This window comes from Jaculus jaculus, chromosome 8 (genome assembly GCF_020740685.1).
Source record: "Jaculus jaculus isolate mJacJac1 chromosome 8, mJacJac1.mat.Y.cur, whole genome shotgun sequence".
NCBI lineage: Eukaryota > Metazoa > Chordata > Mammalia > Rodentia > Dipodidae > Jaculus > Jaculus jaculus.
In genome coordinates, this window is record NC_059109.1 from 117,040,344 (window position 1) to 117,055,983 (window position 15,640).

At 43.3% G+C, this 15,640-nt stretch overlaps 1 protein-coding gene across 1 annotated transcript in view; it reads right to left on the reverse strand.

The window, feature by feature from the left end:
* Mroh8 (maestro heat like repeat family member 8) overlaps window positions 1-15,640 on the reverse strand; it is a 66,316-nt gene that overhangs the window by 24,860 nt on the left and 25,816 nt on the right. Inside the window, exons 7-12 of the mRNA XM_045156772.1 lie at window positions 13,944-14,039; window positions 12,473-12,577; window positions 11,495-11,630; window positions 9,910-10,028; window positions 8,373-8,525; window positions 4,239-4,399 (exon numbers count right to left, since the gene is read on the reverse strand). Of these exons, the coding sequence (XP_045012707.1) occupies window positions 4,239-4,399; window positions 8,373-8,525; window positions 9,910-10,028; window positions 11,495-11,630; window positions 12,473-12,577; window positions 13,944-14,039 (770 nt within the window). The remainder of the gene's footprint in view (window positions 1-4,238; window positions 4,400-8,372; window positions 8,526-9,909; window positions 10,029-11,494; window positions 11,631-12,472; window positions 12,578-13,943; window positions 14,040-15,640) is intronic.

Consider the following 15,640-nt stretch of genomic DNA (forward strand, 5'->3'; position numbering starts at 1 on the left):
TACTACAGGGCTGGAGAGATGGCTTAGCGGTTAAGTGCTTGCCTGTGAAGCCTAAGGACCCCGGTTCGAGGCTCGGTTCCCCAGGTCCCACATTAGCCAGATGCACAAGGGGGCGCATGCATCTGGAGTTCGTTTGCAGAGGCTGGAAGCCCTGGTGTGCCCATTCTCTCTCTCTCCCTCTATCTGTCTTTCTCTCTGTGTCTGTCGCTCTCAAATTTAAAAAAAAAAAAAAAGAATATACTACAGATAAGCTATGGCAAGTATCAAAGACAACAATTTATTAGCAAATACACACAAAAAAATATTTTTCAAGGTTGGTTTTCACTCTAGCTTAGGCTGACCTGGAATTCACTGTGTTGTCTGTCTCATGGTGGCCTTGAACTCATGGCGTTCCTCCTACCTCTGCCTCCCAAGTGCTGGGATTAAAGGCGTGCGCCACCATACCTGGCTTTATTTAAAAAAAAATTTTTTTATAGTTTTTTGAGGCAGGGTCTTACTCTAGCTCAGGCTGACCTGGAACTCACTCTAGCCCAGGTCAGACTCAAGCTCAGGGCAATCTTTCTACCTCAGCCTCCCAAGGGTTGGGATTATAGGAATGAGCTACCATACCTGGCTTACAAAAGAATATTTTAAAGCTCAAAAAACAAAAATGAAATCCATTTTAGGGCTGGAGAGATGGCTTAACAGTTAATGTGCTTGCCTGTGGAGCTGAAGGACCCAGGTTCTATTCCCCAGGACACATGTAAGCCAGATGCACAAGGTAGTGCATGCGTCTGGAGTTTGTTTGGGATGGCTAGAGGCCATGGCACACCCATTCCTTCTAGCTGCCCCTCTCTCTGTAATAAATAAATAAAATATTAAGGGCTGGAGAGATGGCTTAGCGGTTAAGCGCTTGCCTGTGAAGCCTAAGGACCCTGGTTCGAGGCTCAATTCCCCAGGACCCACGTTAGCCAGATGCACACGGGGGCGCATGAGTCTGGAGTTCATTTGCAGTGGCTGGAGGCCCTGGCATGCCCATTCTCTCTCTCTCTTTCTATCACTCTCAAATAAATAAATAAAAATAAACAAAAAATTTAATAATAAAAAATATTAAAAACTCCATTTTAATTTATTTTTACTCTGAATATGGGTAAAAGCCTCCTGATTTAGAGAACAGTATCTGCACACAGAAACATTATTAAAAACCATTCATGGGGGCTGGAGAGATGGCTTAACAGTTAAGGATCCAGGTTGGATTCTCCAGGTCCCATGTAAGCCAAATGCACGTAGTGGCACATGTCTGGAGTTCATTTGCAGTGGCTAGAGGCCCTGACACATCCATTTTCTCTCTCTCTCTAATAAATAAAAATAAATTTAAAAAAATCATTCATGGGAGCCATATGTGGTGGTGCATGCCTTTAAGCCCAGCACTCAGGTGGCAGAAGTAGAATCCCCACGAGTTTGAGGCCACCCAGAGACTACGTAGTGAATTTCAACCCACAAAGTCCAGTCATTTGTAGCCAGGATCCACATACAAGAGATAACATACAACATTTGGCTTTCAGGGCCTGGGTTACCAGGTCAGCCTGAGCTAGAGTGAGACCCTACCTCAGAAAACCAAAGAGAAAAAAGAATCATTCATGGGGCTGGAGAGATGGCTTAGCGGTTAAGGCATTTGTCTGCAAAGACAAAGGACCCACATTTAATTTCCCAGGACCCATTTAAGCCAAATGCACAAGCTGGCACATATGTCTGGGGTTCCTTTGCTGGAGGCCCTGGCATGCCTGTTCTTTTTATTGGCCTCTCTCTCTCTTAAATAAATAAACAGCTGGGCATGGTGGCACACGCCTTTAATCCCAGCACTTGGGAGGCAGAGACAGGAGGAGCGCCATGAGTTCAAGGCCACCCTGAGACAGACCTGGAATTCAATATGTAGTCTCAGAGTGGCCTCAAACTCATGGTGATCCTTCTACTTCTGCCTCCTGAGGGCTGGGATTAAAGGCGTGCACCACCGCGCCCGGCTGGTGTTAACATTTTTGAAGGAGACAGTCCACTTCTCTTTTACATTGCTCACTGCAACTTCATTAGGCTTATGCATCATATTCTGATTAAAATCACAGGCACCTAACTGTATCTTGCCTCCTTTACAAGAGTCAGATTCTCTTTCTCTCTCTATAGGTGTTTCAAGGTAGGGTTTCACTCTAGTCCAGACTGACCTGTATTCACTATGTAGTCTCAGGGTGGCCTTGAACTCATGGTGATTCTCCTACCTCTGCCTCCCAAGTGCTGGTATTAAAGGCATGTGCTGCCAAGCCTGACTTTATTATATGTTTTTAAAAATATTTTTATTTGTGGTTCCCCATGAGAAGGAGATGGTAAGACCCTATAGCTGAAGACTTCACATGCCTAAGAGGCAAAGTCACTGAGAAATCAAGTTGGTGCTGAGCAGAAAACCTTTTCCCTGTAGCCCAGCCAACTGAAAGCTGGACTGTATGCAGTCTTATGGGAGACAGAAGTCATCAGCAGTGAAAACAGTGGACACTGGAAACCTCAAGTTTGGTCAAACAGGCCAAATGACTGAATGAGTGCAATAGTGGCGTGTCTGCTCTGGGGGAAACCAACTGCTCTCTAATTGGACTGAAGGCCCACTCTATGGGAGGGACTATGTGCCTGGTACTGAAAACCTAATCAAAAGCATATGGCAGGGGAGGTCATGATCTTTAGTGGTATAAAGCCTGCTCTTGTCTGGATAAATGCAAATATTACTCTCACCAAATTGCCCTGAAAGCACTACACTTAATGTTCATACTCATATATTAATGCTACTCTCACTTCTGGTTAGAGAAGCTTCTGTTTTCAGATGGTGATGATCACTGGGATGACCCAAAAGGCAATATAGTACTGGGAAGAAGTGACAGAGGAGTGCTCAGCACTGCAATCTCTATCACACCTTCCAAGGCTCAGGGTTCCATTGCAGAAGAGGTGGTGGGAAGAATGTAAGAGCCAAAGGAAAGATACCACTGCTTACATACAACTGTCTGGACAGAATTTGGCCTCAATATCCAAGACCTCTCAGTGCCTAGCAATACCCACACAAGACCCTCATAATAGGAGAAAAAGATGATGACATCAAATTAAAAGAGAGACTAATGGAAAGAGGGAGGAGATATGACAGAGGGCAGAGTTATGAAGGAGAAAGTGGGTGAGGCGAGGGAAATACCATCGTTTGCTGTCTGTAAGAAGTTGTCAATAAAAATATGTCTTTTGAAAAAGAAGCAAAATTAATAAATTTAAATCTTGTAACAAGAAAAAACTTCACCAGTGAATCAAAAAATATTTTTTTATTTATTTGTTTGCAAGCAGAGAGAGATAAAGACAGAATGGGTGTACCAGAGCCTTCAGCTGATGCAAATGAACTCGAGACGCACACATCACTGCGCATCTGGCATTATGTGGGTACTGGGAAATCAAACCTGAGTCTTTGGGATTTGCAGGCAAGCACCTTAACCACTGATCCATCTCTGTAGCCGCCCCCCTTTAAAAATATTTTATTTGCCAGGCATGGTGGTACATGCCTTTAATCCCAGCACTCAGGAGGCTGAGGTAGGAGGATCGCTGTAAGTTTGAGGCCACCCTGAGACTACATAGTAAATACCAGTTCAGCCTGGGCCAGAGTGAGACCCTAACTCAAAAAACCAAAAAATTTACTTTTATTTATTTGCAGAGAAACACACACACACACACACACACACACACACACACACACACACACAGAGCGAGAGCAAGAGCGAGACACAGAGAGAGAGAGATAATGGGCATGGCAGGGCCTCTAACCAGTGCAAACAAACTCCAGATGTATGTGCCACCTTGTGCATCTGGCTTATGTGGGTCCTGGGAATTGAATTGGGGTCCTTTGGCTTTGCAGGCAAATGCTTTAACCACTAAGCCATCTCTCTAGCCCCATGAATTATTCTTAATAATGTCTTTGTGTACAGATGGTGTTCTCCAAGCTGAGCTTAAACATTCTACCACTAAGTCACATAATGGGGGGCTTTTACCCATATTCAGACAAGTACCTTAACCGCTAAGCCATCTCTCCAGCACTCAAAATATTTTTATTTATTTGCAAGCAAAGAGATATAGAGATAAGAGAGACAAAGAGAGAGAATTCATTATATTTTTCAGGGCAACTGTGTTCCACCATACTGAGAGCTGGGTCATAACCAGCTGAATACATAGGCCGTACAAGGTACTATTACCTGTCATATGGTACTGGATGAAATAGAAGGTGGCTGAGCACTATGTCTGTATACTTGGGTCTGGAGATAAACAAGCTCACAGTACGTATAATTTGGTAGCGGATGCTAGGCAAGTTGCTTATGGATAGCTGGGCACAGATAATGCCTATGATTTCTGGCACCTAAAGAGGAAAAAGAAATAACTAAGACAGTTCTGCAGAGCAATTATGGTTTATGAGGATATTGTGACCATATTTGAGCGGTTCTACAGGGAGATATAAACAAAATGTTTAGCTGGGTGTGGTGGTGCATGTGTTTAATCCCAGCACCTGGGAGGAGGAGGTAGGAGGATCGCCAAGAGTTCAAGGCCACCCTCAGATTACATAGTGAATTCCAGGTCAGCTTGGGCTAGAGGGAGACCCTACCTTGAAAAAACAAAAAAAGCCGGGTGTGGTGGTGCATGCCTTTAATTTCAGCGCTGGAGAGGCAGACGTAGGAGGATCACCAAGAGTTTGAGGCCACCCTAAGACTACATAGTGAATTCCAGGTCAGCCTGAGCTAGTGTGAGACCCTACCTTGGAAAAAAAAAAGTTTAGAGTTCTAATGCTGCAGTTCAGTGACAAAGCATTTGCCTGCAAAACCTAAGGACTCAGGTTTAATTCCCCAGGACCCACATAAACCAGATGCACAAGGTAGCACGTGTATCTGGAGTTTGTTTGTAGTGGCTGGAGGCCTTGACACACCCATTCTCTGTGTGTGTGTGTGTGTGTGTGTGTGTGTGTGTGTGTGTGTGTGTCTGGAGTATGTGTGCAGTGGCCAAAGGTCCTGGTGAATACATTCTCTCTCACAAATAAAACAATTCAAGCCAGCTGAGCATGGTGGTTCACACCTTTAATCCCAACACTTGGGAGGCAGAGGCAGGACAACCACTATGAGTTCAAGACCAACCTGGGACTATATGTTCCAAGTAAGCCTGGGCTAGAGTAAGAGCCTACCTCAAAAATAAACAAACAAAAAACAACTTTTAGTCAGGCATGGTGGCACAAGTCTTTGATCCCAGCACTTGGGTGGCTGAAGTAGGACATCACTGTGAGTTCGAGGCCAGCTTCAGGCTATAGAGTGAGTTCTAGGTCAGCCTGGATTTGAGTGAGACCCTGCCTTAAAAAAAACTGGGCTGGGGAGATGGCTAAGTGATTAAAGGTGCATGCTTGCAAAGCCTGCCAGCCTGGGTTCAATTTCCCAGTAACCATGTAAAGGCAGATGCACATGCATCTGGAGTTCATTTGCAGTGGCAAGAGGCCCTGGCATGCCCATTCTCTCTCTCTAATTAATAAAAAAATTTTAATGCATATGGAAAAATCACTCTATATGGACTCTGGGATCACATGGCTCTTTTTCCCTTTTGTTTAAAATTTGATTGTTTTAAGCTTAATGTATGTATGTTTTTATTTTAAAATAAATTTCCCTGGCTGTGAAAAAAAAAAATTTTAAGCCAGGAGTCGTGGTGCACACTTTTAATCCCAGCACTTAGGAGGCAGAGGTAGGAGGACTGCTGTGAATTCGAGGCCACCCTGAGACTTATAGTGAATTCCAGGTCAGCATGGGCTAGAGCAAGACCCCACCTTCAAAAACCACAAAAAATTTTTTTTTAAACTTCTTATGTATATGTATGCATGTTCATATAAAAATATTTGGGCTGAGCATGATGGTACACACCTTTAATCCCCACACTCAGGAGGCAGAGGTAGGAGGATCACTGTGAGTTTGAGAGCAGCCTGAGACTACATAGTGAATTCCAGGTCAGCCTGAGCTAAAGCGAGACTCTATCTAGAAAACCCAATATATATATGTATATGAGGCTGAAGCTGTAGTTCAATAGCAGAATGCTTGCCTAGTATTGGGAGGATCTGGGTTCGATTTCTAGCACTGCAGGGAAGAAAGAAAGAAAGAAAGAAAGAAAGAGAGAGAGAGGGAGGGAGGGAGGGAGGGAGGGAGGGAGGGAGGGAGGGAGGAAGGAAGGAAGGAAGGAAGGAAGGAAGGAAGGAAGGAAGGAAGGAAGGAAGGAAGGAAGAGAGAGGATGTTAGGGCGATATGGCTGCGACATCTGTGGCCCCATTGATCGCCAGGGTTGATTTGGTTGGCTGATCTGGCTGGCAAGGTGGGTGTCCCCTTCCTCCCTCACCGCTCCATGTGCATCTTTCCTGAAGCTGCACGCTTGGTCGAAGAGGACGACCTTCCCCGAATAGAGGATCAGTCTTCGGTCAAGGGTATACGAGTAGCTGTGCCCCCCTGCTAGAACCTCCAAACAAGCTCTCAAGAAAGAAAGAAAGAAAGAGAGAGAGAGAGAGAGAAAGAGGGAGGGAGGGAAGAAGAAGAAAAGATAGGGAGGAAGGGAAAGAGGGAGAAACAGAAGGAGAAAGAAGTAGGGATGGATTAGAAGGATAGAAATACAGAGGTCAACAATGTATCTTTGAGTAATGGAATGTTAGATTTTTTCTTTTTTAATAAATGAATACAGAGTGATTTCACAATAAACCCAACAAAAATGTAAGAAAGCTGTTTGTTGTTGTTGCTTTGTTTTGTTTTTCAACTGATTACGGCAGAGGAGTCCCTTTTACAGAGGTTTATCAGGAGCAGCCCTGGGGCTTTGGTGCTTCTCTGCTTGGACTGCACAATTTGATATAAAGTGACTGTCGCCACCCCCAGCTGCTAGAAGCTGCTTGAAGGCTGGGATGGTGATGCAACTTTGGCCAGTGAAACATGAGGAAGAAGCTACTGGGGGATTTAGGGAAAGATTTTCTTTTGTCAACAAAGGAACTAAAAGGAAAGTATCTTTTTTCCTTGTTTTTACCCATCTGCTCACAAAGTTTGAATTGCCATGGCCTTGAACTCACTCATGGGATCCTCCTACCTCTGTCTCTGAGTGCTGGGATTAAAGGCGTGTGCCACCACATGTTCTCATGCTGACCTGGAATTCACTATGGAGTGTCAGGGTGGCCTTGAACTCAACTCACAGGGATCCTCCTACCTCTGCCCCTCGAGTGCTAGGATTAAAGGTATGTGCCACCATGCCTGGCTTTCAGCTTTTTATATATATTTAAGAATGTGGGGCTAGAGAGGTGGCTTAGCAGTTAAGGCACTCTCCTGGGAAGCCTAAGGGCCCAGGTTCAATTCACCAGTACATATGTAAGCCAGATGCAGAGGTGGGCATGCATCTGGAGTTCATTTGCAGTGGCTAGAGGCCTTGGTATACCCATTTTCTTTCTATATCTGTCTTGTTCTCTCTCTCTCAAATAAATAAAATATTTTAATGTGTATTTATAATAACTACTTAATATATTTAATGACTTAATTGAACTAAAATATATTAAATATATTTTAATAAACATGTAATTACTACATGAGATAACAAACCCTTCGGGAAAGCTTCTCACAGTTTGTCTTTTTGGTCACTGAAGGCATACAATTCATATAAATGCCATCTGACTGCTCATACCATTCACTTTGTAGCTTTGGTATTTTTAAAATATATTTTATTTATTTGAGAGACAGAGAGAGAGAGAATGGGCACGCTAGGGACTCCAGCCACTGCAAACGAACTCCAGATGCGTGCATCACCTGGTGCATCTGGCTTACATGGGTTCTGGGGAATCGAGCCTTGAACTAGAGTCCTTAGGTTTCACAGGCAGGAGCTTAACCACTAAGCCATCTCTCCAACCCCTCTTTGCTATTTTTATAGTTCAAAAATAAGTTATCATTTGGGGGCTGGAGAAATGGCTTAGTGGTTAAGGTGCTGGCTTGCAAAGGCTACTGACTGGAGTTTGATTCCCCATAAAGCCAGATGCACAAAGTGGCACATGCATCTGGAGTTGAATCCGGGTCCTTAGGCTTTGCAGGCCAGCGCCTTAACTGCTAAGCCACCTCTCCAGTTCCATGCCTCAGATTTCTTAAATCTCCTCTACTCGGTACACAGAGGCTGGCTATCACATTCTATTGAATGGAGGGGTACTGGTAATGGCAGAGTAAGGCTTTGGCCTTGCTTCTACCCATGTCCATCTTCAGCTAAGCAGAAACAGCTGCAGCAGCTCCCTAGCTACTGGAGAGGTCAGGGCTTGCTGTTATTTCAAACCCAGCAAATGGCCCCTGATCTTTTACCTTCTCAAATCGAGACTCTGCATTTTTCATCAATGTTAATAGCAAATCTCCTGCCAGCTGCTGGATGGAGGGATGTGGCAGGTTTTTCAGGACATCCAATGTAGCCATTACGAAATGGCAAAGTTCATTCAAATTGAGGAAAACTTCAAAGATCTGCAATGATTTAGGGAAAGTGAACTTTCAAGAGAGGTAGCAAGGTAGAAAGAGCTGTTCAATTTCCTTCAGACTTTTTTTTATAAAGGCAGAAAACTGGAAGCAATGCAAAAATCCACTGCTAAGTATGTGCATGGCCTTTTACTGCTCTGACTCCTAGAGAGCTTTCTTCCAAGATTCTCAGAAGGAGCCACACTTTACAAGGCAGAACTGAAGGAAACACCCAATGCTGGAGAGCTGACAGCTTCGTCAGCATAACTAACAAACTCCGTTGAGAGACAACATGCTACCAGAATGCGTCACTCTGCTAAGTGTTGCACTTGGCAGGGTGTAAAGTCCTTGAAATAATTAGAATAGAGCATTCTTCTGGGTACTTACTGTGTGACAGACGTTAAGCAAAGCATTTTCCATATAACGTCTCATTTAACCCTTTGAACAAGTGACTTATCCCAACTTGTACAGATTCCCATTGAATAGCTCAGGAAACCGAAGAGCAGAAAGACTGAATTACTTGACTAAGATCCACAGGTTTTCTTTTCTTTTCTTTTTTTGCTATTAATACCTAACATGACTGGCAGTTAGCAAATGCATAAATATTTGTTGATTGGGCTAGAGAGATGGCTTAGAGGTTAAGGAGCTTGCCTCTGAAGCCTAAGGACCAAGGTTCAATCCCCAGTACCCACATAAGCAGATGCACAAGGTGGTACAGGTGTCTGGAGTTCCTCTGCAGTGGCTAGGGGTCCTGACACACACATTCTCTCTCTCTCTCTCTCTCTCATATAAATAAAATATTTAAAAATATTTGTTGATTAATGAATGACTACATTAATTAAAAGAATATAGCCAGGCATGGTGGCACACACCTTTAATTCCAGCACTCAGGAGGCAGTGGTAGAAAGATTACTGTGAGTTCGAGGCCAGCCTAAGACTATATAGTGAATTCCAGGTCAGCCTGGGCTACAGTGAGACCCTATCTCAAAAAAATAAATTAAAAAAAAAAAAAGCATATGGCTTGTCCCAACCACATCTCTTGCAGCTCCTTTGTATGATAAGATTTACAAGGAAAGTGGCTAACATCCACAGGGAGTCAGCTAAGCTCAAAGTGTAAGCATTGGCCTTTTGGTCAGGCTGATGTAGCCCGCTACACTAGGAAGCTGGGTATAGGAGAGTCATGAATATGCTGCCTTCTCTGCAAACTGCAATGTTTACAGAGTGCATTCCCCCACAATTTGATGTGTTTAGTTTTATAAAAAGCAACTGGAACTTTTCCCAAAGGCATTTCCACCATTTTACATTACCATGCACAAACAAATACGACTCCTGGTTGCTCCCCAGCCTTGCCAACATTTCAAGCTGTCTTGATGCATTTAGCTTTCCTGATTACCTGGATGATTTTGTAGGGGCAGTGGTAGAACTGTTTAGTGGTATAGAGCTCTAGCAGCTCTCGACACCTTTTCAAAGCTCCCCTTAAATTCTGTTGATTTTCCTTGTCACAAGTAATATCTAGGAAGAGAATACAAATCATTATCACATTCTAGCTCACTTTTGTCTTCTTGATTTTACAAGTCTGTATAATTTCCAGTTGAAAGCAAAAACCAGGGCCTTCTTGTAACAAGAATCCTTGAGGGAGGGATGTTAATCTGAAGGCAGATTTTTGCCCCTTTCTTTTAGAGCAATGTAAAAAATTGGCCAAAGAGAAATGAAAAGTTTTTTTGTAAGAACAGAACAATTAGCTGAGAACAAACAAGGCATGCTACAGTGCTTCCTTGCTGGTGAGGAATTTTGAGGGGCTCTTATGAGGTTTAGATATAGACAAAAATTTGAAAAACAATTGATCATTAAAACATCAGATTTCTGTGCACGTCTAGTTTTGCTGATTGCTGAGTGGGTAAGCTCTCCTCTCATGCCTTGTTTTTCCCATGTTCAGTTGTGACCTCATATTATAAGACACATATCTATAGGGAGTCTTTGAGCCCTTGGTTAAGGATACTGTCTCTAGAAACTAAACTAGAAACTAAGTTCCCTGAGGAAAAGGACCTTGCCTGTCTTGCTTACCATGCACCTATAGAACAATAGGGGATTCATACAATACTCTTTGAATCATATAAATTATATTTCCTTGACTGTCTGTCTGTAAAATAGCCTGTATTCAGTGCTGCCCAAAGGTGGGACAGTGGGGAGGGAAAGCAGAGCATCCTCATCAGCAGACTGAGCAAGCTTAGGGGACAAGCTTAGGTGGCAACGGCTCAGTTAGATGGAGTAGTTAAACATATGAACACTGTCTCGTGCCAAGCTGGGTGTCTTGGAAGACTCCTTTTTGGTGAGTAAGTGAATGATTTGTTCCCTATCTTCAATCTCCTCAAAGTCCTAGCTGCTGGGGCCTTGCCTATGCTGCTGCCTCTGCTTGGCTGACATGCCCCCCCGTACCTGTTCACCTGGCTCTCTATGCTTCCTATCATCACAACTCAGTTGATTCTGACTCGTGGCCCTGTCACTTCCCTTCAGCACAGGAATTTCACTGAAAATAGTTACTCCTTGACTCTTTAAGACCCTCCATATTACTTATATCTGTGATATAAAAAATTGGGGCCACTTGTGTTGCAGGTACTGTTAGATCCTGAATAAGTTCAAATATACAGTTATGAGATAAAGAACTGAATTAAGACCCTAACAATGTCAAGGACCTCTCCCACTTCTGACCAAGCCAATCACTCCACTTTGTCTCTGTCTGCATGACCTTGCGCCTGGCTGCTCCACGGCCATGCAGATGGCCGATGCTGCTGAGTCTGACTGAGTGTGTGGTTCCAACGTTGGAGTCAGCATTGCTTCACCTCTTCCAGGAGTGCTACTTGTCTTTTTATGAATTACAAAAGAAGATCTTTCGAGAGCATGGCAAGGAGGGCTGGTGCCTATGGCTATGCTATAGACTGGGTGTGGAAACTGCTGCCTTCAGTAACATAATGCCTTACACTTCAGCCTCAGGGTGACATGCAGCAGGTAGTGCGTTCCCTCTGCAGCATCCGCTGCTACCTTTGGCTGTGGGTCCCCACATAGCAGTGTCATCAGAGCCACCAGGTGTCCAAGTCTCTGGAATTGCAGTGGAAGCTAGTTAAGAAGAAGAGTACCATCAGAATCTGGGCACTTGGTGACTTAAAATAGAGTTGTTAAGTAATTGCTTAATTCAAGAGAGGTGAATGATCACATTTAGCCTTAAGATCTTTGAAGATTGAAAACTTAACATATTTAGTTACAATATATCCATCCAGGACTGGAGAGATAGCTTAGCAGTTAAGGTACAAAGCAGCACATGCGTCTGGAGTTTAATTGCAGTGGCTAGAGGCCCTGGCATCCCAATTCTCTCTCACACACACTCTATCTCGTAAAAAAAAAAATCCATCCAAAGGGGCAAACATAACCAATGAACACAATATAAAAATGTATAAAGAAAGCTGGATGAGGCAGAGGTAGGAGGATCTCCATGAGCTCAAGGCCACCCTGAGACTACATAGTGAATTCCAGGTCAGCCTGGGATAGAGTGAGACCCTACCACGAAAATCAGGAAAAAACCCCCAAAAATAAAAAACAACTACGCAGCACTCGGGAGTTAGAGGTAGGAGGATCATTGTGAGTTTGAGGCCATCCTGAGATTATATAGTGAATTCCAGGTCAAATGTGAGCTAGAGTGAGACCCTACCTTGAAAATCAAAAAAAAAAAAAAAAAAAAAAAGGAAAAGAAAAGAAAGAAAAAAGTAAAAAAGAAAAACCTAAAAACCAAAACAATAAAAATAAATTAAATATGTAGACTGGATGAAGAACCCAGGGGCTGGGCTGGGGAAATGGCTGGGAATATCTAGCGAGGCAGCCCAGGCTGAGTCACAGGAGGGAGGGAGAAAGGTATGGAAGGATGGTTTTGGAGCCTCTTCCTCAACCACCTAAGGGCTGCTCACCTTCAAGCTGAGATGTCTGGATAAGCACTTGAGGACTTGGGCCATGCTGTCTGTAGCCCGTTCCCGCTCATGGTCTTTGGCTGACAGTAACCACGGGTGCATGTGCTGTAAAAAATAAAAGGAAGTAAAATGGTTAATCAGGAAGAAGTGGGGAAAACTTCTACTGTCTGAAAGAAAATGTTGAGCAAAAATTCCATATGATTCTGATATCTAAAAATGACTCCTATGATAATGATAAACTAGCTTAGGTTAGAGATGAAAGAGGTGAGTTGACAAGTGAGGCATAAGGCCCTGGATAGTCAGGAGGTCCAGTTTCTACCAAATTCTAGCTTCTAGATTTATTTCCTCATTCAGTTCTTCATCTAATTATTTTGTGTCTGGATGTTTTTAGCCCTTTCAAATCCACTTTGGAAATAGATAAAATTAATAATATGCCATTAAAGGACCATGGACCATTGAATTGCATATACCTGAGCAGTCGGGGGGGGGGGGGGGAGGGCTCTGGAGAGGAAGCTACCCACAGGTAGAACTCATAAAGAAGGAGGTTTTTGAGACTGAAGAAATCCTTTAAAGTAATGCCAGGGCAGGAAAATAAAAATAAAAAAGGGAAGATGGGAGAAACCCAATGTGGTTGGCATTTGCTATACAAGTAAAAGAACGAGCAATAACGTCAGGGTCAGCTCTGACAGAGATAAGTGCTATCTATACTGAGGTGCACAGTACTACTCACAGCACACACAGTTAGATCTTTCTGGGACATCTGCATCTTTAAAAGGATGATACTAAGATACTTACGTTGCAATGAATGCATGCTAATGAATAAATTCCTACTAATAGATAGCATACTCTAAAACAACTGTAGGTGGCAGCAAGTGCCATGTTGTGTGTTCAAGTCGTACTTGATAGGAAGTTGCCTATTTACTAACTAAGGAGTCTGACTTTGATCCTTGGACACTGACTGAAGCCCTTCTATGCTAGGAATGAATAGTAAGGAAAATTATAGCAACCATTTGAGTCATTTAGTCATTGCTCACAGTAATTGTTATCTTCATGAAAAGTGAGGGAATGAGATTGCAAGAGAACCAATTCCTTGCCAGGTGTGGTGGCACATGCCTTTAATCCCAGCACTTGGGAGGCAGTGGTAGGATGATGGTTGAGAGTTCGAGGCCAACCTAAGACTACATAGTTAATTCCAGATCAGCCTGGACCAGAGTGAGACCCTACCTTGAAAAGAGAGAGAGAGAGGGAAAGAGAGAGAATCAATTCCTTGTAGAATTTATGCCAGAAGAATTTAGGACTTATAACCAGTGAGTGGCATGGAGAACTCAAAACCAAACCTGGGCTTCAAGACTGATACCTGGTACTCTTAGCTGTTATGTTGCCTTCTATAACTCAATTCTTCTTCCATAGTCTCTTATTCCACTCTCACCAATGAATAGTTATTTCCCTTCTCCCCTGGTACCTTGTTTACCTCAAAAATGGTGTCAAATTTTTCCAAATGTGGGTCGTTAATCACCATACTCTGCAGCATCACAGAGAATGCCTGGAACGTTTGCTTGTAGAGATCCTGAAAAGGTGCAGAACTAATGAGTCCCTCCCCCAACAAAGTTCCCTAACTCCCCATTCCTGAGGCTTTTCACATTATCTTGAGACCTTCTAGGAATACCAGACCCACAGTAAAAACCCTTGTGAACAATTTGTGGCATGGAGTAAACCAAAAGAAAACTCTATTTTGGGGGATGGAGAGATGGATTAGTTGTTAAGCGCTTGCCTGTGAAACCTAAGGACCCCCGTTTGAGGCTCGATTCCCCGGGACCCACGTTAGCCAGATGCACAGGGTGATGCATAAATCTGGAGTTTGTTTGCAGTTGCTGGAAGCCCTAGTGTGGCCATTCTCTCTCTCAATCTCTCTGTCTCTTTCTCTCTGTCACTCTCAAATAATAAATAAATAAAAATAATTTTTTTTTTAATCTCTATTTTTTTTTTCCGAGGTAGTGTCTTCTTGTAGGCCAAGTCGGCCTGAAATTCTCTGTATAGTCTCAGGCTGGCCTTGAATTCACGGCCATCTTCCTACCTCTGCCCCTCCACCCCTAATACTTGGATTAAAGGTATGTGCCACCATATCAGGCCTGAAATCTCTAATTTTAAAATTAATTAATTTATTTATTTGAGAGAGAGAGAAAAAGAAAGAGGCAGAGAGAGAGAGAAAGGGTGGGCGCACCAGGTCCTCTAGCCACTGCAAACAAACTCCAGACGCATGTGCCACCTTGTACATCTAGCTTATGTGGGTCCTGGGGAGTCGAACTGAGGTCCTTTGACTTTGCAGGCAAATGTCTTAACCACAAATCCATCTTTCCAGCCCATGAAATCTCTATTAAAAAAAAAAAATGTGGGCTGGAGAGATGGCTTAGCAGTTAAACACATGCCTGTGAAGCCTAAGGACCCCGGTTCGAGGCTCAATTCCTCAGGACCCATGTTAGCCAGATGCACAAGGGGGCGCATGCATCTGGAGTTCAGTTGTAGTGGCTGGAAGCCCTGGTGCGCCCATTCTTTCTCTCTCTCTATCTGCCTCTTTCTCTGTCGCTCTCAAATAAATAAATAAAAATAACAAAAAATTTTTTAAAGAAAATGAGAGAAAGAAGAAGGAGAAAGAGAAAATGGGCATGCCAAGGGTTCCAGCTGCTGCAAACAAACTCCAGATATATGTGTGCCTTGTGCATCTGGCTTATATGGGTCTTGGGGAATCAAGCCTAGGTCCTTTGGCTTTGTAGGAAAGCACCTTAACCACTAAGCCATATCCCCAACCATGAAATCTCTAGTTTTGAATACCTTAGTATTCCTGGGATCAGAGTTAACTGACTCTCACTACATCTTCTAGGGCACTATGCAAATTATTTTTATTTATTTATTTGAGAGTGACAGACACAGAGAGAAAGAGGGAGAGAGAGAAAGAGAGAATGGGTGTATCAGGGCCTCCAGCAACTGCAAACGAACTCCAGATGCATGTGCCATCTGCATCTGGCTTATGTGGGTACTAGGGAAGCAAGCCTCGAGTGGGGATCCTTAGGCTTCATAGGCAAGTGCTTAACTGCTAAGCCATCTCTCCAGCCCTACTTTTAATTTTTTAAAATATTTTATTTTTATTTATTTATTTATTTGAGAGAGAGA